The 27,669-nt window shown below is 51.7% G+C and overlaps 13 protein-coding genes across 13 annotated transcripts; 7 read left to right on the top strand and 6 right to left on the bottom strand.

The window, feature by feature from the left end:
• Positions 1 to 105: 105 nt before the first annotated feature.
• Positions 106 to 1,883, bottom strand: BJY04DRAFT_222598 (general substrate transporter; the record flags this gene model as incomplete). Its single annotated transcript, XM_073717438.1, has 5 exons — positions 106 to 391; positions 456 to 636; positions 698 to 903; positions 961 to 1,733; positions 1,782 to 1,883. 5 exons carry the CDS (start codon positions 1,881 to 1,883, stop codon positions 106 to 108), a joined length of 1,548 nt encoding a protein of 515 aa, XP_073566737.1.
• Positions 1,884 to 2,274: 391 nt separating this feature from the next.
• Positions 2,275 to 3,689, top strand: BJY04DRAFT_222597 (uncharacterized protein; the record flags this gene model as incomplete). The annotated part of the gene is made up of 2 exons (XM_073717437.1): positions 2,275 to 3,342; positions 3,432 to 3,689. 2 exons carry the CDS (start codon positions 2,275 to 2,277, stop codon positions 3,687 to 3,689), a joined length of 1,326 nt encoding a protein of 441 aa, XP_073566736.1.
• Positions 3,690 to 3,717: 28 nt separating this feature from the next.
• Positions 3,718 to 5,681, bottom strand: BJY04DRAFT_222596 (Zn(II)2Cys6 transcription factor; the record flags this gene model as incomplete). The annotated part of the gene is made up of 6 exons (XM_073717436.1): positions 3,718 to 3,922; positions 3,987 to 4,505; positions 4,578 to 4,866; positions 4,927 to 4,981; positions 5,039 to 5,456; positions 5,515 to 5,681. The coding sequence occupies 6 exons, from the start codon at positions 5,679 to 5,681 to the stop codon at positions 3,718 to 3,720; spliced, it is 1,653 nt and encodes a 550-aa protein (XP_073566735.1).
• A 177-nt stretch (positions 5,682 to 5,858) lies between these two features.
• On the top strand, positions 5,859 to 7,294 carry BJY04DRAFT_138302 (putative guanine deaminase). Its single transcript, XM_073708638.1, has one exon. It carries the CDS (start codon positions 5,904 to 5,906, stop codon positions 7,254 to 7,256), a length of 1,353 nt encoding a protein of 450 aa, XP_073566734.1. The 5' UTR covers positions 5,859 to 5,903; the 3' UTR covers positions 7,257 to 7,294.
• A 2,649-nt stretch (positions 7,295 to 9,943) lies between these two features.
• On the top strand, positions 9,944 to 12,876 carry fmpE (nonribosomal peptide synthetase-like enzyme fsqF). The gene has a single exon (XM_073719466.1). The coding sequence runs from the start codon at positions 9,973 to 9,975 to the stop codon at positions 12,853 to 12,855; it is 2,883 nt and encodes a 960-aa protein (XP_073566733.1). The 5' UTR covers positions 9,944 to 9,972; the 3' UTR covers positions 12,856 to 12,876.
• Positions 12,877 to 13,039: 163 nt separating this feature from the next.
• On the bottom strand, positions 13,040 to 13,493 carry BJY04DRAFT_222593 (Dabb family protein; the record flags this gene model as incomplete). The annotated part of the gene is made up of 3 exons (XM_073717435.1): positions 13,040 to 13,201; positions 13,262 to 13,372; positions 13,428 to 13,493. 3 exons carry the CDS (start codon positions 13,491 to 13,493, stop codon positions 13,040 to 13,042), a joined length of 339 nt encoding a protein of 112 aa, XP_073566732.1.
• Positions 13,494 to 13,944: 451 nt separating this feature from the next.
• Positions 13,945 to 15,073, top strand: BJY04DRAFT_222592 (NAD(P)-binding protein; the record flags this gene model as incomplete). Its single annotated transcript, XM_073717434.1, has 4 exons — positions 13,945 to 14,061; positions 14,124 to 14,642; positions 14,699 to 14,771; positions 14,832 to 15,073. 4 exons carry the CDS (start codon positions 13,945 to 13,947, stop codon positions 15,071 to 15,073), a joined length of 951 nt encoding a protein of 316 aa, XP_073566731.1.
• A 237-nt stretch (positions 15,074 to 15,310) lies between these two features.
• Positions 15,311 to 16,562, bottom strand: BJY04DRAFT_231200 (uncharacterized protein; the record flags this gene model as incomplete). Its single annotated transcript, XM_073719465.1, has 5 exons — positions 15,311 to 15,615; positions 15,675 to 15,774; positions 15,829 to 16,001; positions 16,059 to 16,239; positions 16,296 to 16,562. The coding sequence occupies 5 exons, from the start codon at positions 16,560 to 16,562 to the stop codon at positions 15,311 to 15,313; spliced, it is 1,026 nt and encodes a 341-aa protein (XP_073566730.1).
• Positions 16,563 to 17,110: 548 nt separating this feature from the next.
• Positions 17,111 to 18,461, bottom strand: BJY04DRAFT_222590 (transaldolase family protein; the record flags this gene model as incomplete). The annotated part of the gene is made up of 7 exons (XM_073717433.1): positions 17,111 to 17,176; positions 17,255 to 17,600; positions 17,659 to 17,890; positions 17,950 to 18,058; positions 18,107 to 18,235; positions 18,285 to 18,337; positions 18,386 to 18,461. The coding sequence occupies 7 exons, from the start codon at positions 18,459 to 18,461 to the stop codon at positions 17,111 to 17,113; spliced, it is 1,011 nt and encodes a 336-aa protein (XP_073566729.1).
• Positions 18,462 to 18,886: 425 nt separating this feature from the next.
• BJY04DRAFT_231199 (SGNH/GDSL hydrolase family protein) lies at positions 18,887 to 20,168 on the bottom strand (the record flags this gene model as incomplete). Its single annotated transcript, XM_073719464.1, has 5 exons — positions 18,887 to 19,069; positions 19,108 to 19,378; positions 19,430 to 19,679; positions 19,746 to 19,823; positions 20,132 to 20,168. The coding sequence occupies 5 exons, from the start codon at positions 20,166 to 20,168 to the stop codon at positions 18,887 to 18,889; spliced, it is 819 nt and encodes a 272-aa protein (XP_073566728.1).
• Positions 20,169 to 20,386: 218 nt separating this feature from the next.
• BJY04DRAFT_222588 (uncharacterized protein) lies at positions 20,387 to 22,466 on the top strand (the record flags this gene model as incomplete). Its single annotated transcript, XM_073717432.1, has 5 exons — positions 20,387 to 20,999; positions 21,067 to 21,173; positions 21,230 to 21,762; positions 21,823 to 22,279; positions 22,332 to 22,466. The coding sequence occupies 5 exons, from the start codon at positions 20,387 to 20,389 to the stop codon at positions 22,464 to 22,466; spliced, it is 1,845 nt and encodes a 614-aa protein (XP_073566727.1).
• Positions 22,467 to 22,718: 252 nt separating this feature from the next.
• Positions 22,719 to 23,761, top strand: BJY04DRAFT_222587 (phytanoyl-CoA dioxygenase family protein; the record flags this gene model as incomplete). Its single annotated transcript, XM_073717431.1, has 3 exons — positions 22,719 to 22,923; positions 22,980 to 23,355; positions 23,410 to 23,761. 3 exons carry the CDS (start codon positions 22,719 to 22,721, stop codon positions 23,759 to 23,761), a joined length of 933 nt encoding a protein of 310 aa, XP_073566726.1.
• Positions 23,762 to 25,640: 1,879 nt separating this feature from the next.
• BJY04DRAFT_222585 (major facilitator superfamily domain-containing protein) lies at positions 25,641 to 27,369 on the top strand (the record flags this gene model as incomplete). The annotated part of the gene is made up of 6 exons (XM_073717430.1): positions 25,641 to 25,797; positions 25,856 to 26,101; positions 26,169 to 26,452; positions 26,505 to 27,006; positions 27,061 to 27,234; positions 27,287 to 27,369. The coding sequence occupies 6 exons, from the start codon at positions 25,641 to 25,643 to the stop codon at positions 27,367 to 27,369; spliced, it is 1,446 nt and encodes a 481-aa protein (XP_073566725.1).
• Between the last annotated feature and the right edge of the window lie 300 nt (positions 27,370 to 27,669).

Raw genomic sequence — 27,669 nt, 5'->3', positions numbered from 1 at the left:
TAGCTACGAAAGCCAAAATCGATGTGAAGCTCAGCGAGAGATAGATGGTAACAAGGACAGGAAAGACATGACAACAAGGCAACGTCCAAAATTGCCACAATTCAATTAAGTCTTACTAGCATTACTTCGTACTATCTCTACCCCCACCTCCTTCGTCGCCTCAACGACGTTGCCGTTTTTGCTCGTCTGAGACCCGCAATAGTCCACAACCCCATTGATAACCTCTGTTCCTTCGAACCTCGCATTGATCTCCTCCAGTTTCAGGCCCTTGGTCTCAACAAAGGCAAAGTAAACGATGATGAGGAAAACAAAGTTCCACGATGCGTTGATAAAGTAAAATTTCCATCCGAGGTCGGCCATCGCATAAGCCATTGCAAAGGAGGCAAGCAGTCTAGAAGAAATGTCAGCCTAATTCTGCCGCAACGTTGAAACGCTACGGTGGTGGATGTACGTACCCAAATCCAGAATCCAGCATGCGGAATATAGCAATTCCTGTCGTGCGTAGCTTGAACGGTGAGATTTCCGTGGGGTATAAGCTTGTCATTGGTGTGACGGAGAAGGCGTAGAATCCTTGGAAGAGGAAGATGACTGCAATGGTACCGTAAATACCAGAGGTGTTGCTGCTTTCTCCGTAACCTAGATTGTGATGCTATGGTTAGAGCAGAGCCACAAAGGTTGACGGAGAATGGGAACATACGCTTGATGAGGCCTCCGATCATTAGCAGTGTAGCGACCATGCCGCCAACGCCAATAAACATCTGAATCCTGCGCCCGAGAATGTCAAGCATAAAGCTACCAACGATCGCCACAACAAAAGACCAGCAATTGATGATGACTTGGACTTGAGTTTGGGTGACAGTGTCCGTGATGCCCGCTTGACTAAGGATCTTCGTCAAGTAGAATCTGGCCAAAGTTTAGTCGCGATACAAAATTGCACTCTGAGTGAGATGGCAAACTCACGAGATGATAAAGTTGCCAAACATGTTTATCATCGGGCCAAAGCTGCAAAGAATGACCAGCCTTCTGCGGTTGGCTTTGGTAGAGATAATCTCCCTCCACGGGTTTCGGGAGTATTCTTCAGCCTCCCGCACAATTGTCTCTTGGATCTCGCGAAGCTGTTCGCTACCCTTCTGCAGGTCGGTCTTATCCTGACCTTGCATTATGATCAAAACTTCCAGCGCCTCTTCGGTGCGGTCTTGAGCGATCAGCCAGCGGGGAGACTCAGGAACAAAAGGCACGATTATGACAGCCAATAAGCTGGGCACAAATTGAAGGAGCGAAGGCAACCGCCACGACCAGGTGCTCTGGATGTTTTGACTGCCGTAGTTGACGATGGATGAGGCGAGGCTTCCGACGTAGTAGCAGGAAAAGAAGAGGCCCAGCATGCGAGCGCGTCGGCGAGGAGGTAACAGCTCTCCGAGTAGGGTTGGGGCAGCGGCATTGCTAATAGCAGAGCCAATGCCTACAATTATCCGAGCGACAACAAACATGGCTATGTGCTGCGCTGCAGCTTGGAGGATGATGCCGATAATAGTGATCACTGCGGCGATATGAATTGCTCGGCGTCGGCCAAAGTAATCTGGAACAGGTTGCATCAGGTAGGCTCCAAGGATTCCGCCCATCCACATAGCGGCATTGTTCAAACCCTCAGTAGCGGTGGTGAGGTGAAAGTACTCGGAATACGAAGGCAGGATAAGGAGGCCGTTCATGACGGAGGAGTCATATCCTAGGGTCTAAATGGTGTCAGACGGATGGGGAGCAGGTGCTGTGCAGGCACTCACGGCAGAATTAACAATGGTCACAGCCAGCAGCAAGGGCATGAGCACTTTGTGGTTGGCCGGAACCAGCCTGGAAACATGCTTGCGCTCAAAGTGTACCGCCATAGTTGCTGGTGATAGTCAAGCTGACCCTGGCGAAATCCTGCAGAGTTATGTGTGTTTTATATGCTTCGGCAATCGTGACAGTTCTGCACAGATAGGGCTCCATGGAGACGCCTTATCTCGAGTTCGCCCCAGAATCCAGATTACCCCGATTTTCGCCTCGGGGGAGCTCGGGCGAGCTTCCCCTAACGATGAGACATGAGTTGACGTAAAAAATGGGCGAGTTCGGGGCAGTCGTCGAGAGGTCCATGTAATGCATCCGTCGATAAGGTATTTAACGTTGAGGTATCTGAGCAAGAGTTCTCAGCAGCGGCTTTGTCCGACGGTCCTCGAGGTCTAATCTAACACACGCTTTCGGCTCCCACCGCACCATTTTCGATCGCACCGATTTGAGATGCCCGCAGTTGACAGGAAATGGCCCGCTTGGGCTGAATACACTTACAAGGGCGCTGTAGAGGCCCAGGACCCGGAGTTCCTCGCCATCAAGAAAACAATCATATCAGAGTACGGTTCAGATGCTCTGCGCAAGAGCTGGATCAAAGTCTGCCATGAACTCCGCAGCATTACCGATGAAATAGTGGAGAAAGGGAACAAGATCATTCCTGTTTTCGACACAGCAAAGGTCTTGCAGCACGGCTTTACGGAGACCGATCGAGAGGAAATCAAACGTATCGGCGCGTTTGTTTGCAGAGAAACTGTCCCGGAAGACGAGACGAAAGTTTTGTATGACCACTTAAAGAGCTTTCTGGCCGATAACGAGGGTCGTATAGATGCCTGGCCAAAGGAGAGCCCTTCGATGCTCGTTCTATACAACTCGCCAACCCAGAATGCCCTCCGCTCAAACCCCAACCATTTGCAACTGCAGCGCAAGCTCAACGAGATTTGGCACGATTCAACCGACGAGACCTCATCAGAGCCGCTTATGTACCTAGATGGGGTACGCGACCGTGGCCCAGGGGTACCATTCCTCGGTTTGGGGCCCCATATCGACGCGGGAAGTCTTTGCCGTTGGGCAGATCCAACATATCGGAAAGTGTATGACAACATTTTCAAGGGAAGCCCAGAAGAGCATGACCCTTTTGATCTTGGTGTGCGCAAGGACGCAAACCAGATACTGTACCCAGGCTCAGCGCATTCACAGGTGCTGCGCACGTTCCAGGGGTGGACGGCCCTGACTCCTACAGCGCCACGGGAGGGAACGATCATGCTGTATCCGAACATCAAAACTGTCATTGCCTATGTGTTGCTACGGCCTTTCTTTCAACCCCCTGCTGATACATCTGTGGATGTCATGAATCCTGAGAACTGGACGCTTGATGACTCGACCGGTTGGTTCCCAGGAACTTTCAAACCAGAAAGTCAGCGTCTCAGCCGCGCATCACACCCTCACCTCAGATTGGAGGAGTGTCTGGTCTACGCACCGGAGGTACGACCTGGCGACACTGTTTGGTGGCACTGCGATGTAAGTCTCCATACCCACTATATCATTTTGTCTTTCCCAAAACGATCACATCGAGAGGCTAATTCGAAACTTTGACTTTCCGTCAATAGCTGTGTCATGCCGTGGATACCGAGCATTTTGGAGTAAACAACTCGTCTGTAGCCTTCATTGCCTCGTGTCCGACAACGAAGGTCAACGAAGCCTACATCAGAGCCCAGTTGACTGCCACTTTAGAAGGTCGCCCTGCCCCCGACTACGCCGAAGGCAACGACCTTGACGAAACACAGTTGAAAGGCTATGTTGGGCTCGACTGTCTGAGTGAAGAGGCGCGTAGAGTGTTTGGATTCTCGCTGTTGGATAAGGTATAAATGGCGAAGCATATCCGACGAGGCCATCTCAGGCCACCTGACCGCGAATAGTCATGTTTTCACGAACTATTTTAGCTGCATGATTTGCAAACAAATTCCATGTTTTGACCTCTTCCAGATAATTCAGCGCGGCCTGTAGCGCTTCGTAGCTTTCATCAATATCGCCAGACAAGTCACTATGGCACTCCCGAAGAAGAAGAATGGCAGCAACAAATAGATGTAAAGATAGAGCCCTGTTTCGGTAAGCACGAATTTCAAAGCGTGATAGTATATGATGGTGGAGATGTCTCTACATACCATTGCTTGCGCATCGAGGCTGGTTGATCCCAGTTGCGATTTATCCAAATGATACTCATTGCTGACTGGAGGCTCACCGTCCGCGCCCAGTTGTACGTTGCAGGGTCTAAGAGCCACTGGGTCTGCAGGGTACGATGGATGCGTAGGCGAAAGTGTAAGAGCACCAATGTGATATCATGACGCTGCCACCTAATCCACGGCTGTGCGAGCTCCAGGCGCCGCAAATCTTCGTTCTCGATATCCGCGTCAGGTTGGAGGTGCGGCGGAAGAGAGCCGATGATTGCTGCCAGATCCTCATCAGCAATGCGAACCAGTTTTACAATCTCGTCCAGCGATTTAACGCCTGATCGAAGACCAGCACGAAAGCGATAAACGACAGTCGCACTTCTCGCCATGAATATGTGGTAGTGAGCTCGGTGGTAGGTATCTTTCTCTTCCTCTAAATCGGGAAAGGTAGCAGACGGCAAAGGCACAATGAAATCAACATCATGAATTGTTGGCCCGTATGGAGTATTTAGCCTACTCGCCGGTATCAAACAGAATGTGAGTAAACAGGCAGCGGACAACGAGCGATGGTATGAGATAGCTTACCAATCACAGATAACGAGCGTCCACCATAGCCGATGTTGGGTCTCTGCACTGAGAAACGGTCCAGCCACATGTGAAAACGGCGTGTTCAAGCCGATCCGTTGGCCAACGCGTAGAGCACAATCCCACATATGCTGTCCTAGTTCTGTGTCTCCCCAGTTGTTGAAACACATGCCGAGCACCGCGACAGCTTGGATAGTACGGATATGAGGGATCCTGAGGAAGTCCGCGCGATAAAGACAGAAAATTGAGGCATCGTACCAATTGCGAGACGCCTTCCTGTGATCAAAGTCTACTGTCATTAGCGAATTCGGGAAAGGTAGTTGATTTCTGTGAGTACAGTGGTCCTTACCATGCGGAAGTCCTGTCTGGCCTCCTTCGTCATCCCCAATCATAAGAAGGGCCGCCTGTCAGTATGTCAGAGCATTCTAGGCAGAAACAGAGCATTACCCAGCAGGACATACACTTAGAACAGCAAAATAAACAGCCATCCATGAGGGATCAGTAGTCTCCAGTGGAGTTCCTTGGTCAACAGCATTAATGAATAGCTCACATTCCTCCTGGAACTTGGGATACTCGACTGCGTAGTGTACCCAGATGTTCCAGGTCTTATCGTAGGCGATGAGTTGATTGCTGATTTCCGAAGTAGGCAGAACAATATCCTCCCATGCCGCAACAGTGGGACGCACAAGTGCTGAGGCCACGGACAGACTGTCCCAAAGCCTGCGCTCGAGGCCTTCTTCATATTGGTCAACATGTGGTGCTCGCCTTGGCCATACTGCAGCTGCTTCTGGAGACCGGCTTCCCTCGACATCCTGGCGTAGGCGCTGGTTCTCGCGCATCAGCTCTTCGTAGGTAGGCTTGTGAGGGGCGTCGTTCCACCTGCATGAGGAAGATGGTGAATACATTGGTCACAGTACTTTTCGGTATGCTTTCTCACATTGTGACCTCACCGCGAACGATGACCACCTCCCTGGTGCAAGAATCGGCCTCCCCGCGTTTGATGCATGTCGAGCATGGGACAGCTTTGTCGCATTTGACCTTCCGCGATGAGCAAGCGCGGCAGCTACGCGGCGCACGCTGTGTCGCTCGGAGGGATTGTGCCATGTAACCACAATCCAAAATGCATAAATGAGGAGGAGAGGATGTTGTCTCAAGGGTAAAGAGGGGACTTTCTGCTTCTTCCTCGATTGTAGATGAGATCAGTCACGTGCTCCACCTGTGCAACCTCCAACTCAGCCGAACTCGCCCGGACCAGCGTAACAACAACCCCTCTTAAACCACTTCACACCCTCGCTGCCACCATGTCTACAGTCACAGCTGACAGTCATGGCATCTACACTCGTCTTCCGGGGCGCTACTATCCATTCCACGGACCCTGAGCGTCTTGAGCTCTTAGAAGACGCCACACTGGTCATTACTGACGGTCGCATCACAGCCTTCTACAAGTCCCCCAACGACCTCCCCTCCGATGACGCTTTTCCTCCTCACGCTGTCTTCCACCGTCTTCCGCCCGGCGAATTTCTGATACCAGGCTTTGTTGATACCCACAATCACGCTCCGCAATGGCCGATGCGCGGCCTCGGCCAGGGCCTTCACATTCTCGACTGGCTCAACGAGGTCACATTTCCTATCGAAGCGCGTTTCGCCGACCCCACCTACGCCGCGGCGATATACGAAGACACGGTCAATGATTTCCTTCGTCAGGGCATCACCACCGCCTCATACTACAGCTCGCGGCACCTAGATGGAACCAAGATCCTGGCCGATGTATGTCACAGAAAGGGACAACGAGCGCTTGTGGGAAAATGCAACATGGATCAAAACGCGCCGGACTATATACAGGAGGAGAGCGCAGCCGTCTCTCTACGCGAGACAGAGGAATTCATTCACCACATTCGCAGTCTGTCTGGAGATGCCGAGGACTCGTTGGTTAAACCTGTGGTGACCCCACGGTTTGCTATCTCATGCACACCGGAGCTTCTTCAGGGCCTCGGGGATATTGTGAAGCGCGACAACACTCTGGCCATCCAAACACACTTCAACGAAGCGCAGCAGGAGATTGATGCGACCAAGGAGCTCTTCCCTCAGTTTGGCGGCAGCGAGGCTGACCTGTACGAGAGTTTCGGCTTGTTGACATCGCGGTCCATCCTCGCTCACTGCACCATCATGACTGACCATGAGAAAGAGAGAATACACGCGTTGGAGTGCGGTGTTGCACACTGTCCTATAGCCAACATGACCGTAGGCGGTGGCTTCATGGTCGCCCCGGTCCGGGACTTCCTGCGTCGTGGCATCAAGGTCGGGCTTGGAACAGACAGTGGCGGTGGTTGGGCCTCGCAGATGCTTGCCGTGATCCGACAGACAATGATTGCCTCTAATGCGCGTGAAGTGCTGTCCGATGGCAAGGACAAAGCACTGTCACTCGAGGAGGTATTCTACTTGGCCACCTTGGGTGGTGCGAAAGTGCTCTGCCTCGAAGATCGGATCGGTAACTTTGCGGTCGGCAAGGAGTTTGATGCCGTGTGGGTGACCACCACGACCGGCCTACAGTCGGCCATGACGCCACGGGAAAAGGGCGATTCCTTGCGGAGGGTGTTTGAGAAGTATGTGATGACCGGTGATGATCGCAACGTAGCCCATGTTTATGTTAGAGGACGTAGAGTTGCTGGAGCTAAATGAAGAATGCAAAATATTGGACTATCTAGATGAACTCGAACTTTTCGTTACTGTTCTTCCCTTGTGAACATCGTCATATGATATTCGAAGTCAGTAGTAGGCAACTAGTTGACTTGGAAGATATATATCGGTGCCGAGGGTATCTGCGTGCAGAAGGGATCCGGAAATCAGCGATAAAGGCCATTGATCTCCTGGCTCAAGGTGCCATTTCGCACGAGTATATCGAAGCCAACATTTAATTATCAAATGATTGCTTTTCTTCAGGCAATTTAAGTCAAGTCTGTCGATTTCTTGAGCACGCCGATAAGGTACGCGTTTACGACGCGTCTAGCATAGATTTAATTCACCGCTACGCCAAAGATGGCATTGCAGACTTGCTTAGAGTCTGGGAGTATACTGATAGACTATGGTATCCTTGATTGACTAACTGTACTGATGGTCTTTGATCGGAAGCGTGCGCTCCAAAGGCAATTGATGGCTTATGGCCTCAGGCATTTATAGGCACCTGAGGCGTCAACTGACACCCTGACGTTAAGGCAACAACCCAATCGAGGAAGTCATGGATGCGCCCCGAGGTCACATGATCCTGACGCGTTCCTCCTCAGGGGAAAAAGCATCAACATCAAGAAACAGCAAGCCGGCTTACAGATACTTCGGAAGTAAATCCAAGTAGCTGTAGCTGATCTGGGCTGGCGTTACCGATCTTTTGCTACGCCTAAACCCTCAGCCAAACAGGAAGCGACTCACCCGTATCTTGCGAGGCAAACACGCCGTGATTCCTCACCGATACTGCGCCATCACTGAATGGGGAGGTGTGCTCTCTGCAGCAGCTTGCAGCGGCGCAGCCTTGCAGCTTGGAACCAGCTTGGTTCACAATTCCGAGTGGACGTGCGTGGAAACTGCAGCTCATCCAGAATCTCCTTCGGGAGTTCCCATCTCGATCATCGGTACGGAGTATTCTTCCTTGGAACTGCAGCTTGTGCAGCTAGGATCTGGCGAGAATGAGATCGATATTGCAGCTTTCCTTCAAAGACAGAGTTCAGCGCCTCCATGAATCAATATCACGGACTCATTGGACGCCACATGCGTAGAGGAGCAAGCCACGAATAACCTGAATGGACAACCCAGTTGTACTATCACTCGGTGGGAATGTGGCTGGCTGAGCGCTGAGCTCTTGCAGGAGCTCGCTGTTCGTCGAGGTGGGTAAGATCTTCACAAGGGTTGTGGATTGGGGTCGCACGGGCCCGGGAAGATCGATCGAGGGCTGGGTCTAGCCGGAGGCTTGCTGGGTTATCCCTGCATGAAAAGACAAGAATGAAAATACGTGCGAAACTGAAATACGAGCGCTGGTATTTCGTCCCCGACTCGACCGTATCGACCAGACACCAAGAAAAAGCAATATGCACATGCTCTTCAGCCTCGGATCAGGGCTATCCTGGCCTACCTCTGAAGCTTATTCTTGAGCTGCAAGCGCGATTTCCGAATGAGCTTTACGCAATAGGAGTTTTGATTTACTACACGATGTCTCCGATTTGGAAATACCCACATGGCCTGTTGATCTTGGCAGAGGATGGCACAATACAGCGCTCGTAATGGCGTTTCTGAGGACGAGAAAGAGCAGAGATCAGGAATAGACCCGGGAAAGCATGCAGCTTCCGGCTAGCAGGGGGTCAGTAAGAGAAGAGGTGGATTGGGAAGTGATTGGCGTCTACTACCTGGGCTGGCAAAGCAGTATCAAGAACACAGCTGGAGGGATAACTAGTATACTCTTCAGCAACAAGCACTGACCCAGTTGTATTGCCAACTCCAGCCGACATGGACTCCAATGAACTGTTCCCTACGCTACCCGGAGAAGCGGTTGTGGCTTCTTCCCTGTCCTCGATTGAACTGACGACTGCCATTCCATGCAGCATCGGGCGATTGCAGCAATGCCTCGCTCTGTTGATCAAGATCTATACGAGCCGCGAAGCCGCGTCTTTTGCATATGTTCGCTCAGTGTACACCAACACAGCACGAGTGACGCTGGCGAGAGTCCTTCAATACCGTTCAAGTACTGAATCAGGCGCTGAGATAGTATACAATGGCTGGAAGACAGCGAGTACCAAGGTCCTCGAAGAAGACCGTGTCAATACCGCACTGCTTCTTTTCCAGGGTTCGGCAAAGGGCGAAACTCCGTCGCCAGCGTTGTTGAAACAATGGACTGGGAATATCGCGGAGACAAAGCAGGTGTGTGAAAGATCTCTAGGAGACCTGATAAATAAGACGAGTACTGACTGATTACCCCCGTCAGTGTCATCTCCAGATTGTATCCATCCCGGCAGGACCGACATTATTTCTGCAGTACAAACCAAACTTCATCCCTGATCAATATGCGGAGACCGTCGCAAGAACGTTTGAGAACATTGTCAATGCCCATCGAGAAAACATCCTGAGCCCAGAGACCTGGCTGACATTGGCCGCTGATACTGGGCGAGAGCACCTCTTAAACTGGAACGGCAAGAGTCCTACCCCGGAAATCGCGACTGTACATGAGATGGTTCAATCCATGGCACACAAAGATCCGCAGGCGGAAGCTGTGTGTGCCTGGGATGGAAGTCTGCGATACGGACAATTGGACAGTTTGTCAGATACCATGGCAAAGCAGTTGAGGAGCGCTGGTGTGAGAAAAGGGATGTACGTGGGATACGCCTTTACCAAATTTTCCTGGGCTGTGGTAGCAATGCTCGGCATACTGAAAGCCGGAGGAGCTTTCGTTGCTCTGGACCCCCTTCAGTCAGCTGAAAGGTTGGAGGAGATGGCGCGGGTGCTGGGATGCACTGTTGTGGTTACTTCGGATGTGCATCTGTCCAAGATTCTGTCACTCCCAGTACAAGCACTTGTTCTTCCTCGAGACCTTGAAATAGCGAAGGGCGGTGGCTGCAGCGACCCAGTTGAGGTCACGTCCACCGATGCAGCTTTGGTACTTTTTACCTCAGGCTCAACTGGTCAGCCCAAAGCTATGATCCATGAACATGGCTCGATCTGCAGTCATGCTGTTGCTTTGGGTGAAGCGATGGGATACCGAGGAAGACGTGTATTGCAATTCTCGGCATACATATGGGATGTCGCCGTTATGGACATCTTCATTACCTTGATCTTTGGCGGATGCGTCTGTATTCCTTCTGAGGAAGATCGAGTTGGCAACATTGCAGCTTTTATTCGGTGGAGCAAAGCGGATCTGGCGCTTCTGACCCCTTCGTACTCCCGGTCCATCGACCCGCAGAGTGTTCCGAGCCTCAAGACTCTGGCCCTGGCAGGCGAATGCATGACTCAAGAAGATGTTCGGCGGTGGGGTAACCACGTAACCCTCATGAACGCATACGGGCCAGCGGAGGTCGGTGTTTGTTCGTTGAATGCGGCCACAGCGCAGCCAGAGAACATTGGTCGTGGTCTTCCGAACTCACCATGTTGGGTGGTGAACCCGAACGATGTGAGCCAACTTGTTCCGCTCGGTGCTGTTGGTGAGCTCGTCGTAGCGGGCCCTGATCTGGCTCGAGAGTATTTGAACCAGCCTGAACTTACGGCAAATTCTTTTGTTGTCGACCCACTGTGGGCTGTCAGACTGGGTCTTGAGAACCGCCGCTTCTATCGCACAGGAGACCTTGTTTGTTATGATTTGAATGCATTCGACGGATCGATGTTATTCATGGGTCGGAAAGATGATCAGATCAAGGTGCGTGGGCAAAGAATCGAGCCCGGAGAAATCGAATATCACCTGTGTCAAGTACCCCGTGTAAAGCATGCTGTTGTAACAATGCCTCGTCGAGGCTTCTGGAAAGACGAGCTGGTGGCTGTCGTGGAGACTTCGTCCTACGGTGGAATAACATCTGAACGAGGGCAGCTCCAAGCCTTGCCTGCTGACAGCTTTCCTCTCACGCTAATCCAAGATCACCTTGCCAAGTTCCTGCCTAGTTTCATGGTTCCTACGGCGTGTGTTGTTCTCTCATACCTTCCACTTACTGCATCGATGAAGATCAATCGCAAGGAAGTGAAGACCTGGCTAGAAAGAAGCGAGAACAAACCAAAAGACGCTGACGGGGAGCCCATGCGTCCATCTGAGGCAGTTCCGCTGGATAAGAACGAGAAGACAGCGTGGTCAATCAGCGCTTTGATTGAGAAATACCTCAACACTCTCAATCCTGATCACCCGGTTGCTCTTTCAGGATACGACTTTTCGCTGCAAGAGGCTGGCCTGAATTCTATTCAGACAATCACACTCTTTTCCATGCTTCGGAAGCTATTTGGAGAATCGGTCTCCTTGCCTGCGGTCATGCAAACAAGATTGACGGTCCGGAATCTTGCTCGCTTGATTGACAGACCCAAAGAGTTGAGTAGCTACACTGTTATCAGCCCAATCAATCTCGAGGCGGAGTCTCGTAACATCTCTCATCAGTTGCTGGAGAGTCTCCACTGCCAGATGATCGTCCCGCAAATGAAGAAGAGCGTCGTCATCCGAAATGTTTTCTTGACGGGTGCGTCTGGATATTTAGGAAGAGAGATTCTACGACAGCTTCTTGCTCAGCAAGGTGTACATGTTTACGTCCACATGCGTTCTTCTGGCGAAAAACGGTTCAACGACAGCATTAAGCAGACTGCCACGGCCGAGGGGTGGTGGAATGAGACTTTCAGAAACAGCTACACAGTCTGGCCAGGAGACCTGACAAAGAGAGGACTTGGACTGAGCAGATCACACTTGGACTTGCTGCATGGGCGAGGCCCGGCCACCAAAGTCGTGAATGCAGTAATCCACTGTGGTGCGGTGGTTCATTACGCACATGATTATGAAACCCTTCGGCAGCCCAATGTCGTATCGACGATGACCTTGCTAGAAGCTACCGCTCGGTCAAAACATCTCTGCAGCTTTGTTTTCATTTCCGGGGGACGAAACCCGAACCAGCAGGGCAAGCTGGACCAACCAGGCCAGGCCGACAAGGTGTTATGGAATGGATACAGCCAGTCCAAGTACGTGTCAGACCGAGTAATCAGGGCATGTAATCTGGAACCAGCTTTCGACGGAAAGCGCATCTGCAGCGTGAGCCCTGGGTATATTATCGGATCGGCGAGCAACGGGCGAGCGAACACCCGTGACTTCATCTGGAGATTGATTGCCGGTTGTATCGAAATTGGAGCATATAATCAGGATGAGGCGGACCGGTGGCTGTTTGTCTTCGACGTCGAAGGTGTGTCAGAGGCTGCAGTCAACGCCCTTCTCAAGCGAGGTACGTCAACCGACAAAGATGGTGTGGCGCCTATCTTGGAGGGCGTGTATTTCCAGACCATCTGGGACATTCTGCGCGTGGAGTGTGGTTATTCCCTCCACGGAATCCCAGGAGACCGGTGGTTGTCGAAACTGAAGAATGCCATTTTCCGTACTGGGGAAACGCATCCTCTCTTTCCTCTCCTACCTACCTTGGAGATAAACGGCCAGAGACTGGGCGAGGCAGGGGCCACATTCGAGCCGACGTTGTTGGTTATCGAGTGTCTTCGTGCGAATATCAGATATCTGATCCGCACGGGGTTTCTCCCGAAGCCACCCTCTTTGGCGAAGGGGGCTGTTTCCTAGATATCGTGTGCTCAATTTCGGGTCTATTTAGTTGTGCTATCTTTTATCCTAGGCAGACTGTTCGAATACTAATCTACCACCTTATCGCTAACTCTTCTTCGTATGTTGCACCATGCAGACAAAAGACGAAGTGATATATAGGCATCAGGTAGGAGCATGGGATTGATCACTAGTAACAGGAACTCTATCTACACCAAAACCCCTCAGTAAAGTCCAAACAAAGAAACTTCTCAACAACAGGTGCAATCTTGACCCCAAGAGCCAGGTGAGCCGAATCCTGAGAAACATAGTAGTTTCGATCCTCCGGACTCTCAAACTGAGCGACAAAACCATGTGTCATCCCATGCTAGATGGCGTTAGAGATGATCTTGTTGTACAAGCTAAAAAGCAAGGGTGGCTAGCTTACCTGCGCACCCTCTGGCGAGTGGTCCTTGCCACCAACGAAGGATTTGATGTACGGTTTCTGCGTGACAGGGTTGATGCAGGTGTCCTTCAGCGCCACGATGTCCCGGCAGACCTGGACTGAGTCAGCCGAGGGAAGTACAAGGGTGTGCAGGTGTTGGGGAGCCGACCTCTTCGATGACCTCGTTGCTTGTACCGTCCTTGAAGCGGCACACTATCATGTGGGTGACGGTCATATTGGCAATTCGGCGGGGATTAGCGGAAGCAACCTTGGAAAAGAATAAAGTATAGATTGGGAACGAGTAGGGACGAAGAAGGAATCTGGTCCTTGTGAGAGTGAAGCCAGATATAGGCAGCCCTAAATGGAATTCGGTATTCTGTAGTTTCCATACCTGCCCTCCGTACATACGGTACGTACTCTGTATGGTAAGGCGAATAGAGTTCACTAAAGTAGCCCTAATCACATCACGCTGCAGCAGGATGCAGATGGATGGTTCATGCATGTTTGCCATCTCGTCACATCAAATACGAGAATCAAACTTTGGGTCTGGACTGGATGGGACCCCCGCATGCTGGGACAATCTCCAGCTGTTGGATGTTTTCTTCTCAACCTGTGGAACAACTCGTTTCCTGTACGGTCCCTGTTTACAATCGAGCTGCAGCTGAAACTGGCTGGGGTGCGGCACCATGAGCATCAGCTGTGTTCAAACTATCGCTCTTGCCGGCGTTGGGAGCCTGGGCCGCTATCTGTACGAGGTTCTTTCGCAGGACAATCAGTACAAGGTTATTGTCCTCTCCAGACAGGTACGCTATCTTCTGACATTGCTCGCATTTGCCGCCAGACATACTGATTATGCTGTGGATAGAATGGCGATGATCTGAAATCCACTGGAATCGACCCCAGTCTCGTTCGAACGACGGACTACACCGAAGACTCCGTGCTGTCTATCCTTGATTACAATCACGCAACAGCCCTGATCTCGACAATCCAGTGTGCGGACGATGACTACGTACCTATCCACACCGTCCTCCTGAGCGCATGCCTCCGGTCCAATACCTGTAAACGACTCATCCCATCGGAATATGCTGGGAATATCGAGGATTATCCGGACCTCCCGCGAGCATACGCCGTTACGCGCACGCCGTTCCGTGATACACTGTGCAAGACAGAGGGGATCCAATGGACCTCGTTCAACCTTGGATGGTTCATGGATTACTTTGTTGCTCAGGAGAAGACGTTCATCCGTCATGTGCCCAGTGAATTTCCGATAGATTTGAAGAGTTGGCAGTATACGGTTCGGGGAACTGGAGATGAGCTGCAGAGTTTCACTTGCGCTCGGGATGTGGCTAAGGCGATTGTGGAGCTGCTTAAAGCACCGACTTGGGTATTAGTTGTTCAATATATGTTTTGGCGGGGGTGATGCTGACAGGCTGGTCTTAGGATCAAGTGACCTACGTTGCAGGGGAATATGCAAGTTTCAATGACGCTGCCAAAGCATTGGAGGACTTCTATGGTATGATCTTTGGTTTTTCGACAGCCCAAAACTTTTGACTGGTGGTTGACTTACGGATAGGCCGCCCGTTGGAGCGACTGTACCGTAGCGAGGACGACATAAAGGCTGCACTAGCTGAGCATGAAGGTCATGGAGGGTGTGAGGGGCGGGCGATCGCTGAGGCAGAAGAACTGACTATCAGCGGTGCGAACTGCTGCCCAAGAGAGAAGACTCTGGACCAGAAGGCGAGATATTTTGAAAATGTGCCTTTCCGGAGCCTCCGAGAGGTGCTGGAAAAAGCAGGATCAAGTGAGAAGGTATAAGGATTGAGCTTAGTACGAGATAGCGGCAATGGATATTTCTTCAGAGTTTAAGACTTATAAGAATGTAAGAAGCATACCAGTATAGCGATCGAGGTGGCCTGAAGACGCGATCTGTTTCTGCTCTTGGTATAAATTGGCGGGGAATATCTTGCTACACGTGAAATCCAGTATGAGCCCTCAAATACTCTTCATGAACATCTCAATATATGCTATATTGTATCAACTGCCGGCTACTGGCTACCAACGACCCTCGATCCCATCAGCAAGAGTCTCTTTGAGTCCCACCCATCCGGATCTACCGAAGAACTCCTTGATCATGGCTTCCGCCTCAGCAGAGCCCACAACGTCGCTGAGATCTCTGCCCTCATTCTTAGGACAAGGTAGAAGAAGCTTGTTGTCTGGTCGGAGCTCCTGTAGAGTGGTGATGATGTCTGTCCAGTTGAACTTGCCGGCAAATGCCCAGATCCGTTTGTTGATAACTGACGGATTCAAAAGGGCAATGACGTGGAGACGGGCAGTGTCTTCGACATTTACATACCATTCTAAAAGGGAACAGTCGTTAGATAGTGGTTCTAACAGAGACATGGCCAAAGGTACTCACGAGGAGGGAAGCTCCGAACCACAAAGTCATCCCCCTTGAGTAGGTTGGCCGTCCAGGACATGGTCGAGCCAGGCTGCTCAGGGCAGAGGATTTTGCCGTACTAACAACAGCAGGTTAGTATTAAATCGAGTTGCGGATCTGGAATACTGCGTACGTTTGTGTTGGGAACGATAACATTGAAGCCAAAGTTCGGTTTATGTTGTTCCACCCACTTCCAGGCCTCCTTCTCGCCCAGTGTCTTTGAGGCGCAGTACACCGCGAAGCCTTTCTCATCCTCTGGAGTGTCCTTGCTCCAGGCTTTCTCAATGGAGGAGTCAAACCATGTGTCTACAGAGGTTAGCTATCTTGAGTATCAGGATAGTGTAGAATCTGTGATGGGCGTACCATCTGTGATTCGGACACCCTCCTTATTAGGGACAGAAATAAAAGCCGCCGTGGAGGAAGACGTCAAAACCACCCTTTTGACTGAGGGCTCAGCTTGCGCGGCTTCTAGAGCGTTGACGACCATCTTGATCATTTTCGGCACAACGGCGTCTGGGTCGTTGTTCATCGACAAGTCAGATGCCTGGAATATGATCGGTTAACATCAAAATTATCTTCGAAGACTGTTGAATGACGCACGACATGAGCAACCCCATCAACACCGGCGATTATGTCCTGCCAGGGTTCTGTCTCAACCAGATTTGGCACGACAATCGACTCAAACCTTCCAGCGCCATACTTCTCCTCGAAGAACGCATCCAGCCAGGGCTTCTCTGACCGGACGGTTCCGCGAACACGGTAGCCAAGGCTAAGTAGAATATCGCAGACGTGGGAAGCTATATAGCCATTGGCGCCGGTGACAAGGATCGTGGATCCGACGGGGATGGCGTAGGAAATGCTGCCCATGTTTGAGTTGGTTGCTTTCGTGATTTCGTGGGGTACTGTACTATCTTCTTGGACTATGTTGGGATGCGTTTGTACACGACGTCTCTGGATTTAAATGTGAAAGCAGTGACGCCTTCTGCAATCTGAACTCGTCAGTGTGGACAAAAAAAGAAAAACAAGAATGATAGTCACTATTCCAAATCCAGCCATACTACACGCAGGCGGGGTATAAAGCAGCTGTATTAAGACGGCGTACTGGGCTGGCCAGGGCATCTTAGATCGTAGGGACCAAGGATCGCTGATCTTCCTCACCCTGCCTGGCGAAGAAGGCTTATGCTACAAAATCCGCCGAAAGGTCTAAAATACGGAGTGATTCAAGGCTGCCGAGCAATGATTGACATTCATTCTATTGGTCAAAGCTCGCAATTTGATTTTGTGCTTTCTGCAGCACGAACTATGGCTTTCTTGCACCCTGAACCAATTGTTCAGCCGTCAAGGTTCGGTCCCAAAAAAGCAAGCAAGCAAAAGTAGCGTCAGATTCAGATCCAGCTCCAGCTCCACCTCCGGATCTAGCCTCTGGCCTCGCGGAAAAGCTGCTCATCCTTCCTCTGGAAATCGCAGAACACATCAATTGCCTAGGTAGTAATCAAGTATCGCGGTCAGCCAGCCAGCCACTTCTTTGGACGACAAATCAGGGAACTCGGAATCCTTACCCGATACAGCTTGAACTGCGATTTGCCACCTTTGCTGGCGGCCAGGTCCAGGCGGAAGCGGGCCTCGTTGTCGATGTACGAGACTGGGGGCTCGATCCCGTTGCTGGATTGCGCCTTTCTGGGCGCGAAGAGGCATAGAGACTCGAGTTGAGTCTGATCGCGCTCCTCGCTGGCCATTGCTTCCAAGTCAGGAAGCTCAATGGTGTGCGCATCGACGCCGGCGAGTCGAAGAATTTCGTCGATCGACCCGGGGCTGCAGGCCTTGACTCGTGTTGGGATGCTGTGCTGTTTGTAGTATTCCTGGGCTTGGACGCAGAGGGCAATGAGTGGGTCGTCGTCTTTGTGGCTTTTGGAGGAACATTTGTTAGCGAATGGAGCGAAGGTGATGAGTCGCATGAGCATACCTAGGATCGACCACCCTCTTCAGATCGTGAATAAACGGAGAAACAGATACACACCCAGCCTCACCAGCGAGGATGCATTGCTCTAGCGAGAACACTGTTGTGCCTAGGGTCTGGATGCCCTCGGCCTTTAGCGTCTTGCACGCCTGGAGTCCTTCCCACGTTGCTGGGACTTTCATTACAACGCGTGATAGGTCGATGTTGGAGTCGAGGTGGCGGAAGATGGCGTGGTAGCCTGGTGCATGTCTTAGATGGGCTAGAGTATTGCAAGATTCCAGCGCGAAGTGTACTTACGCCTACCAGTATCTACCACTTTCTGCGTGTTGAAGGCGTAGTACGGATTCGCCATGACATGAACATTGCCACTGATATAGGGGAGCACTCGAGCGGCGAGGATGACACCCTGCGGTCGTTAGCTGATGTATAGAACTAGGCATTGGAGGTAACGTACAGCGACCTCGACAGCGAGCTCATCAAAGGTGAGGTTCTGTCGGAGGTGGTGAATTTCGGCAGTTACGGACAAGGTTTGCTGAATTATGGCGGCATTCGCTGGGTTCTCAAGCTGGAAAAACACCTCGATCTGGCCATGTTAGAGAGGGTGGGTTGTCGCGCTGGAGAAACTCGAGTACCTGGTTGGAGGTGGCATCTACATAGGGCTTCCCCAGAGCACCGTTCTTCGCCGCTGCACCTATGTTAACGGAGGCAAATGAACTGGAGAATCAGCGCCTACCGTCAAGGTCCAAGGCATCGAGATCGACCTGAGTATTCTGACGGAGATATTCAAGAACATTGATAGAAGACGCCATGATGGATGGATGGAAAAGTATATGGTGTGTATTGATAGCAGTATGAACGAAAGAGTTGAACATGGAAGAAGACTTCTACGGCTCCTTTCTACTTAAGTAATTCCAGCTGACTGTTCAGGGCGGGCTACCTTGTAGCTAGTGAGTTCAACTCCATTTTCCGTGCTTACTGAGACTTGACGAGATACATTGATGTCGAAGCCTTCCTTAGCATTCTTTCTGGAGGAACAAGTTCCTCCCAGCTTGAGGGGTCAACAATGTTGCAATAGATCAGCACGACTCGCCACTGCCTATTCAAATTGTTCCTACGAGTTCGAACTTCGAAGGCTGAATGGATAGCACCGGCATACTGTGAATGGAAGTCGCAGCAGAGTGGCTCCGAAATAGCTGAACTCAATGTGCAAAGGGGTGCGCCGTGCGCTCTGAGCTCAAATGTGTAACGTGGACTGCAGCTCAGCTGCAAGAAGCCTGTGAAACTGCGAAGTGGGATGAAAGTCGTCCCACCAGATGCAACCTTCGCCAATGCAGGAGCTATCACGAAATCCAAAGGCTATGGGGTTATCGAGGACGTAATCCGTAAAGGCCCACGCGTTGAAGAAGAAAATATGAGTCTGGGATTGCGTTAGTCGAATGTATGGAGTCTCGAGACAGGAGAACTTGCATCAGGGGTGTGGTTGTTGTTCCACAGGGCTATTTCGCGCTCCAAAAGAAAGTTGAAGTGCAGGACGGAGTCGTACACGGCATCTCGATGTGACTGGTGATCTGCAAGCAGTGCAGGAGTTCGAGTGATCTGTGGAACATTCATGACGAGGAGCCTTCGGGCTCCACAATCATAGAGCTGGTGGTAGAGCTCGGTGTAGCTCTGTATGTCGGCCTGAATAGAGGCCGAAGGATCAGCCATCGTGGAGCTGTGGTAGACACTATCACGAAGGTCAATCGCGGTAATCTATGTTGAGCGAAAAGAAACGCACTCGTTGATCCCAATCCAGATACCGAAAAGTGACGTCTCCGCATCCCAGCCTGCATGATCATCACAGTAATGTTCGCGAAAGTCGGTGGCTTGCTGAACAAGGTCGCGAGGTCCCGGTGGAAAAGCAGGAATAGCTGAGTTGTTGACGGTGGCGCCGTACGAGGCAAAGTTGTAGCTCAGAATCGAACTCTCATTGAAGGTCGTCACAAGATAACCGAGCCAATTAAGGCCGTCGGTAGCTGTTTCCTCACCTGCAGATCCGATCTCTATCGTCAGTCCATAGATCTCTGGTGGAGATTGCCGTGGAGGATTCCTACCTAGGCCCGGGTTTCCCATGGGATTCGCAATCGAGGGCGCCTCCAGGGACGAATTGAAGCCAGTCCATGTATACGAGTCTCCACTGTCAGAGCGTCTTAGCATCATCTCCTACGGAGTACCGAAGATGGAATGAGCAGATCCTCACAATGTAAACAAGGAAAGCGGCGTTGTGGCTGCCTGGGTCATGGCAAGGTCGGTGATTGCCATTGCGACTGAATCTAGACTTCTGGAGCAGCACCATGGCGTCAGCTAGCTCTTTTTAAGCTGGAATCAAGCGGTTATGGAGTGTCATGCATGGTCTGAGCTCACCTAGAACTCAGGAGGTTGAAAAATACCATGATACGATGCTGATCGTTCGGGTGGCTTGTATGTAATTATCCCGTACCAAAACTAAAAAAGTATATGCCGATCATACCATGCATCTCCTCTGCATAGATTGTGATCAAGGCACCCTTGATGCAGGTTTCCGTGGAGGGGCAGCAAGCCTCGAGCAAACAAAGTACCTACGGGATCTTTGGCAACCGCCCGCCACCTGCCCCCCAACTCAGGGTTCAAGATCGAAGTCACGGAGCTCACGAGTCCTTGTGAAATTATAGAGCCATTGCCAGCCATCGAGTCACGAAGCACAGGTCGAACAACCATGAGTGCCACCTACCATGCCGACGTGAACCTGCCCGCGACCCCCGACTTCCCAATTGACCATCCCGAGACGAGAAACATTGCTCAGAAATGGCTGGATCAATTGCAGTCCACGTTGAGCGGAGGCTCTACCTTCGATCTCTCAGATCTGCTGTACTCCGAGTCGTGGTGGCGCGACATGCTCACATTCGACTGGGACTTTCATACCCTGAAAGGCCTTGAGAAGGTCCAGAGCTACGTCTCGCAGCACCAGTCTCGGGCTCAGATAAAGAACCTCCGTCTCGCTGACGAAGCCAAGATTGCGCCTGCAGTGGAAATACCAGAGAAGGGTACGACATGGATCAGCGCCATGTTCGAGTTTGATACCTCCTGCGGGAACGGCTCGGGAGTCGTATACCTCACCCAGGAGCATCCAACCGGCCCCTGGAAGGCATATTCAGTATACACTGCTCTTCAAGGCCTCAAGGGCTTTGAAGACCGCGTTGGAGTGAAAAGATTGGAGGGCACAGTGGACTCGATGCCCGGTGGGATTGACCGGGGGACGTGGATCGAGCGGCGGAGGAGGCAAATTGAATTTGAAGACGAGGAACCGACCGTGCTGGTTATTGGTGCTGGTTAGTTCTCTTGCTCCAGTGGGATTGTCCTGTAGATCTGGCTAACGCGATGTATTTGGTCCTTTAGGGCAATCGGGCCTCAATGTCAGCGCACGCCTGCAGACCATCGGAATCTCTTGCCTTGTGATCGATCAGAATGAACGTGTCGGAGACAACTGGCGGAATCGCTACCGTGTAGGAACCAATGGCCTTCAATGTCTGCGAGGCTCTTACTGACTGAGGGTCGTTAGACTCTAGTTACGCATGACCACGTCGATGTCACTCACCTCGCGTACCTTCCCTTTCCCAAGAACTGGTCCAAATACTCGTCTAAGGATAAGCTCGCGGACTGGTTCGAAGCCTACGCAACCCTCATGGAGCTCAATGTGTGGCTGAAAACAACCATCAAATCGGCAGAATTCGATGAGACTCAACAGCGCTGGTCGGTGACGCTCATCCGCGACGGGGCAGAACGTGAGATCCGACCACACCATGTTGTCTGGTGTGCAGGACAGTTTGGAGTTGAAAAGGTTCCAAATCTGGCAAACCAGTCCTTGTTCCAGGGTACCGTCTATCACAGCAAGGCTCATCGAGACGCAGCGCTCGTAAACCCCAAGGGCAAGAAGGTGATCGTTGTTGGCACCGGTAACAGCGGCCACGATATTGCAGAAGATTTCTACCAGAACGGAGCTCAAGTTACAATGATTCAGCGAGGAGCGACATACGTCCTCGGACAGGCTGGCATTCCCCTCCTTCCGGAGAATGCTTTTGTGGAGAATGACAAGTAAGTGAGATGGCATGTTATAGATTTTCGGCCCTAACCTGCTGCGCCTATCGTTTCTAGAATTCCACAAGATGTAGTCGATATTCTTACCGAGAGTCTTCCGTGGCCTGTTGCTCTGGCTCTGTTCCGTCCGAACACACGAGATGTCCTCGAGGCAGATAAAGAACTGCTCGAAGGGCTCAAACGCTCGGGCTTCGAGCTCGACAATGGCCCCCACGAGCAGGGTATCACTGGACTGTTTGTTCACCGAGGAGGCGGCTACTTTATTGACTTTGGCTGTAGCCAGCTGATCATTGATGGTAAGATCAAGCTGGCTCACTGCACAGAAGGTGTCACCGGATTTGATGAGCGACACGTTCTTCTCGGCGATGGCACCCGGCTAGAGGCCGACATTGTAGTTCTGGCGACTGGATATCACGGACCATTGGAATCGGTGCGTAAAGTGCTGGGATCCAAGGTTGCAGACCAGTGCCACAAGGAGACGTGGGGACTGGATGAGCAAGGAGAATTCAACACGGTAAGAGCATGCAGTTCAAACTATCCTGGCCTAGCTAATGTTCGTTCCTCAGCTATGGCGTCCCAGCGGACACCCCGGGTTTTGGTTCATGGGAGGGAATCTGGCTCAGTCGCGCGTGTACTCCAGATTTGTGGCCCTGCAGGTTGCGGCCACGGAGGCAGGATTGGTCAATCCTCTGCCAAACTAGATCGCGTTAGGCATTTCGTGGGCGGAAGTATAGATTTTGGGTTATTGGTAGATATTGCAGGCTATCACACGTATACATTTCAGAGCTTATCACTAGTTCATAGCCTCGATTAGCCGATTACGTAGGGAGTTCCTACAGAGAAGCGCCCTCTAAGCATATATAAGCCCCGTAGTTCCTCTCGAATCCAGAACATCAACGTACTGCTTCAACAATCGCAATATTGAGCCCACATCGCATCCACTAGAAAGCAAAATGACCGTGACCAAGCCAGACAACAGGCCGCAGGTCCAGTACGTTGATCAATCTACCCCCCTTGAGGAGATCATCGCCCTCATGAAGCGGGACGGGGCCGTCTTCGTGAGAGACCTCGTCTCAACCGCCGACGTCGACCAGGCCTACGAAGAGGTTAGGCCGAGGCTAGAGCAAAGCCATGCATGGGAGGGTTCCTTCTTTCCTAGTAAGTCCAAGATACGCCCATAAATCGTGCCATCTGCTGAGCCATGCCTGTTGCAGAGGAGACCCAGCGTGCGCCAAACCTGATTTCCCTCAGCCCCACGTATGTCCGCACGCAGATGATGAACCCGCTCTTTCAGCAGCTCTGTGATCACTTTCTTACTACCAGGAGCTGGAACTGGTGGGGGAAGGAGTGGTCTGAGTCTGTTTCGAAGCCCTACATTACCTCGACTACGGCATTGAAGGTTGGGCCGGGCGCGAAGCCACAGCCTCTGCATCGAGACGACTACGTCAATCACAACTTCATTGTTGAGTCGAGCGTGTGGGACGATGAGAAGGATTACCGGCAGCAGATTGCCATGAACATGTTCATTGCTGGGTGCAAGGTCACGAAGGAGAATGGCGGCACCCAGATGATACCAGGCAGCCACCTTTGGTTTGTCCACCCATCTCTCAGGATGGATATAGATGCTGATGGAGCTGAGCACAGGGGAACCAATCGAGCGACCCCTCCGGATGAGGACGACTGCGTCTACGCCGAGATGAACAAAGGCGATGCCCTGATCTTCTTTTCCTCTCTCTACCACGGGGCTGGACACAATACGACTGCCGACGAGTACCGGATGATGTTCTCCACCTGCGCGATTCGAGGCTATTTTCGGCAAGAGGAGAATCAATTCCTGGCAGTTCCTGCTGAGCGCATGCGCGAGTACGACCGCCCCACGCAGAAGTTTACCGGGTACTATCTTAGTGATCCGGTGTGTGGCCATGTGGATGAGCAGGATCCGATCTATGTGCTTTATCCGGAGGAGCTGAAGGATGCGAAACCGATTGACTTTTGACGAAGTCGTCAGCGAGAGTCTGGATTGGTTAGTGCTTGCATGATTGGATGAGCTGCGCTTTAGGGATCTTCCTGGTTGGTTGTGGCGTCGATGGTTCGGTGATTGGCGCTGCCCTTCGCTGGAAGGAGTGAGCTCGAGGCTTGACCTGCATGTCTGTATGCATACAGTACTAGTAATACAAAACAATTACGGTTCAATTGAATTGTTTGCGAAATAAACGAGGTGCGAGTCTGCAGTCGGGGTGTTTGCTTCGACCGTCAGCTGAGCAGAAGCAATATTCATGGATCAGTTCCAAGTAACCTTGGTCCCCGCCACTCCAGCGCTTCCCTTCCTGTTCTTAGCACCTCAGTCGCAAAGACCTCAGCTATCATTACTCTTCCTTCGAGAATGGATTCCACACCATGGCCCTACGCTGCTCCGGCAACCGAGAAGAATCTCGAGTTGGTCGAAATTTCGAAACAGCTCAGAGGAACCCCACAAAGCGATGGCTATGAAAAGATGATATCCGGGCTACTGTACACTCAAGAATAATCTAACCAGCTCTTGAATGCATTTTGTCTAACATTTTATATCACAGATATGATCCGTTCCTGCCCGCCCTCGTCGAAGGCCGCCTCAAGGCCCGCTGTCTGTGCGCGGAGTACAATTCCACAGACATGACGAAAATCCCCTCCGACGAGCTGTTCGATCACCGATTTAAACAGTTCCAGAAGATTGTGGGCAGGCTGGGCGAGAAATCGTTCGTCGAAGCTCCCTTCTACACCGACTATGGGTTCAATGTCTCGATTGGCAGTGAGACGTTTATCAACTGGGGGTGCGTTAGTCCTTTCTATTCCATCACAGCTCAACTAACACACAAGGATTTCAGAATGTCGATACTTGATACAAGCCTGGTTGTCATCGGAGATCGCGTGCTGTTCGGAACAAATGTCAGCCTCATCACCGCCAGCCACGAAACAAGTGTTCGGTCGCGGAGAAAAGGAGTCGAGTTCGGTCATTCGATCTTCATTGGGAATGACTGCTGGATTGGGGCAAATGTGACGGTTTTACCCGGTGTGAAGATAGGAGACGGCTCGACGGTGGGTGCCGGTTCGGTTGTTACTAGAGATATCCCACCCTATTCTGTTGCGGTGGGAAGCCCTGCTCGAGTGAAGAAAAAGATCCCGACGCCGGAAGAGGAGGAAGAGGAAGAAAGAAGGAATGAGGGTACTCCCGACAATGCTTAGACCACGTAGAGACCCTAACTAGATACTGTTCAAGGAAACTAAGAACTGCCGAGGGATTACTTGAAAGACTGTACTCCGTACTACTCGCGAGTCATGGCTGGCGATTCGCGCAGCATACGTATACTCTAGTCCAGGATTTGCCGGCAGTCGCACCTCCGGGACACTGCATGGCTGCCTCCCCATTGGTAGACTGACTCATAACAGAGGATCATCTGCGACTGCATGTCTCATTGATCACCGCAGCATGCTCTTCCTTCGACCAGATGGCCGAATGTAACAGGTTCTTCTCGCCACCCGGCAGCAAGGGTAGGCAATAAGGTTCATACTTTCGACGCCACCGATGCCGGGAGATGGTGATCAAGTTGGCTACTCGTCTTTAGTGGGTCGGTTGAAATATCCCTCTCACCTGGAGGAGGTTCGTGCCGCCTCTCCATGCATACATGCGCAGATCAGGAAAGGCTGGCCAGCAGAGGGTACCTAATCGGGGTATAAGCGGGGGGAGCTGAAGTGGGAGTGGACGCTTGCTTCAAGAACACTTTCTAGCGTTTCTCCCTTCCCACCTTCTGCGGTATTCCCTTGTAAGTCTGTGTCTCCTGTTGCACGACTCCCGCGGTTGAATTTGGGTACCACGGCTTTGAGCCCAGAGAGCTGCAATGTACGGTCCATCCTCAGGGAATACAAAGAGTTCGCTTCGCGAGAAGCTACAAACAGCCTTTGGCTTCAGACCGGGCTCAGACAAACCATGGGGATACCGATGGCGGTCATCGAACTGGTTCATAACCACGACTTTGTTGATGGCAATCTTCAACGGTAAGCGAAGCACGACAGCGTGCACACAAATAGCTGACTGTAATTTCGATCTGCTTAGATGAAATGCTGTTTGCCTTTATGGCGCCTCTGTTACCCTATATTCTCGCGCAACGCATTGGTCTGGACCCGGCTTTGGCCCAGCGATATACCTCGATCTTTCTGGCAGAGGGAGCCTTAGCCGCGGTGGTGTCCAGTCCGTTTGTCGGAAGCCTTTCGGATCGAGTGAAATCGAAGAAGGTTTTGTTGCTAGTGATGCTGGTACTGGCACTGGGCAGCGTGCTTTGTCTTGCCCTTACCACGTCCTGTATGTCGTACACCCTGGACCTTCTCTGTTGACTTCACGTTCATGCTAACATTATTTGGTGACCTAGTGGTCGGTTTACTCGTCGGTCGCCTCTTCCAGAGTATCGTCAGTAACGCGATGTGGATCATTGGTCTGGCGACGTTGGCTGAAAACCTGGGATCGGAGCACATGGGCAAGATATCTGGTGCAGTCTCGACGGTTGCCGCCGCGGGCGGGTGTGCTGGTCCGGCAATCGCAGGTTTGCTGTTCGGGCTGTCTGGGTATTGGGGCGCTTGGTCTGGTGCAGTATTCTTCCTGGTCGTGGATATCATTCTTCGCCTATTGATGGTGGAGAAAGTGAAGGTGCAAGAGGTAAGTGAGAAGGACGTAGCAGACCGACGATTCGCTAATCCATATCGTGTAGAGTACTCCTGCAAGTCAAGACGAGCCTCAGCCCTCCGACCCTCTGTTAGGCCAGCGACCAGTCCCGCAAGTCCCTGAGGTAAAGGGCTGGCGCTTTTATTTTTGCCTCATGCGTGAGCCTCGATTCGCGGCGGGGATATTCTGCTTCTTCGTGCACTCCATCTTGATCACAGGGTTTGCATCAACAATAGCTCCACACGCACGCGACGCCTTTCAGTGGGGTGTTTTCCCTGTTGGCCTTCTTTTTGCATCTATCCAGGCCCCGGGAATCCTGCTCGCGCCAGTGGTCGGATGGCTCAAGGACCGCGTGGGATCACGCTCACCCACTGCTATGGGGTTATTCGCAATGGTTCCTTTCCTGATACTGGCCGGGTTGGCAGGCGACTCACGCATTGAATGGGCCCCCGCCGGTATCGCTGGAAAGGCACTATACGCGACCTGTATCGCTCTGATGGGCTGTTTGATGTGCCTGTTGTACGGAGTCGGTACGATGGAAGCCACCGGTATGTATCCGCAGCCTACTATACAGGAGCTATGAGTTCTGACGAGTCCTCCAGAAACCGTCGATAAGATTGAGATGAGTATGCCTGGTATCTTTGGACCCAACGGCGGCTATTCTCGCGCTGTTTCGGTCACCACAATCAGTTGGATGACCGGGTCTCTGGTTGCCCCTATTGTCGCTGGCTTCTTGGTGGAAGGGTTCGGGTATTTGGAGTATCAGTGCTTCTTGGGTGAGTTTGTTCACATTGCCTGTAGCCGGAGAGCCATTCTAACCAATACTAGCGATCGTCTGCGTGGTTGCAGGCATTGTGGCCACCGTCCACCTGGGCTCGAAAGCATCGCATATCGGGAGTGAATCCGATTAGCTTGACTTCCGACATCCGAAACCTTCCTCTCTCTTCCGATGAAGCTTGAGTAATGGCTGGCATGTGGTGATGGCTGCGAGCATTGACTTCTTTGATGGACATCTACCACTAACGGCCGTTGTAAAGATCCCTAGGTAGCTGAAATGAATCAATCAGATCGGACCATTGACAGTGTCTCCATCTCGCTGTCGATAGGCGCTATCTGATGACGACCGCTGTGCTACTACGGCTTGTCCCCGTCTCGTAGATAATGCCCTTGATGCCTATAGATCAGTCGTTCCTTCGCCGTTTTCCAGACAT

Source organism: Aspergillus karnatakaensis, assembly GCF_047715665.1.
Source record: "Aspergillus karnatakaensis strain CBS 102800 unplaced genomic scaffold BJY04scaffold_61, whole genome shotgun sequence".
NCBI classification, from domain to species: Eukaryota; Fungi; Ascomycota; class Eurotiomycetes; order Eurotiales; family Aspergillaceae; genus Aspergillus; species Aspergillus karnatakaensis.
The sequence above is the reverse complement of the archived record's forward strand: the minus strand, read 5'-3'. Positions and strand labels throughout refer to the sequence as shown.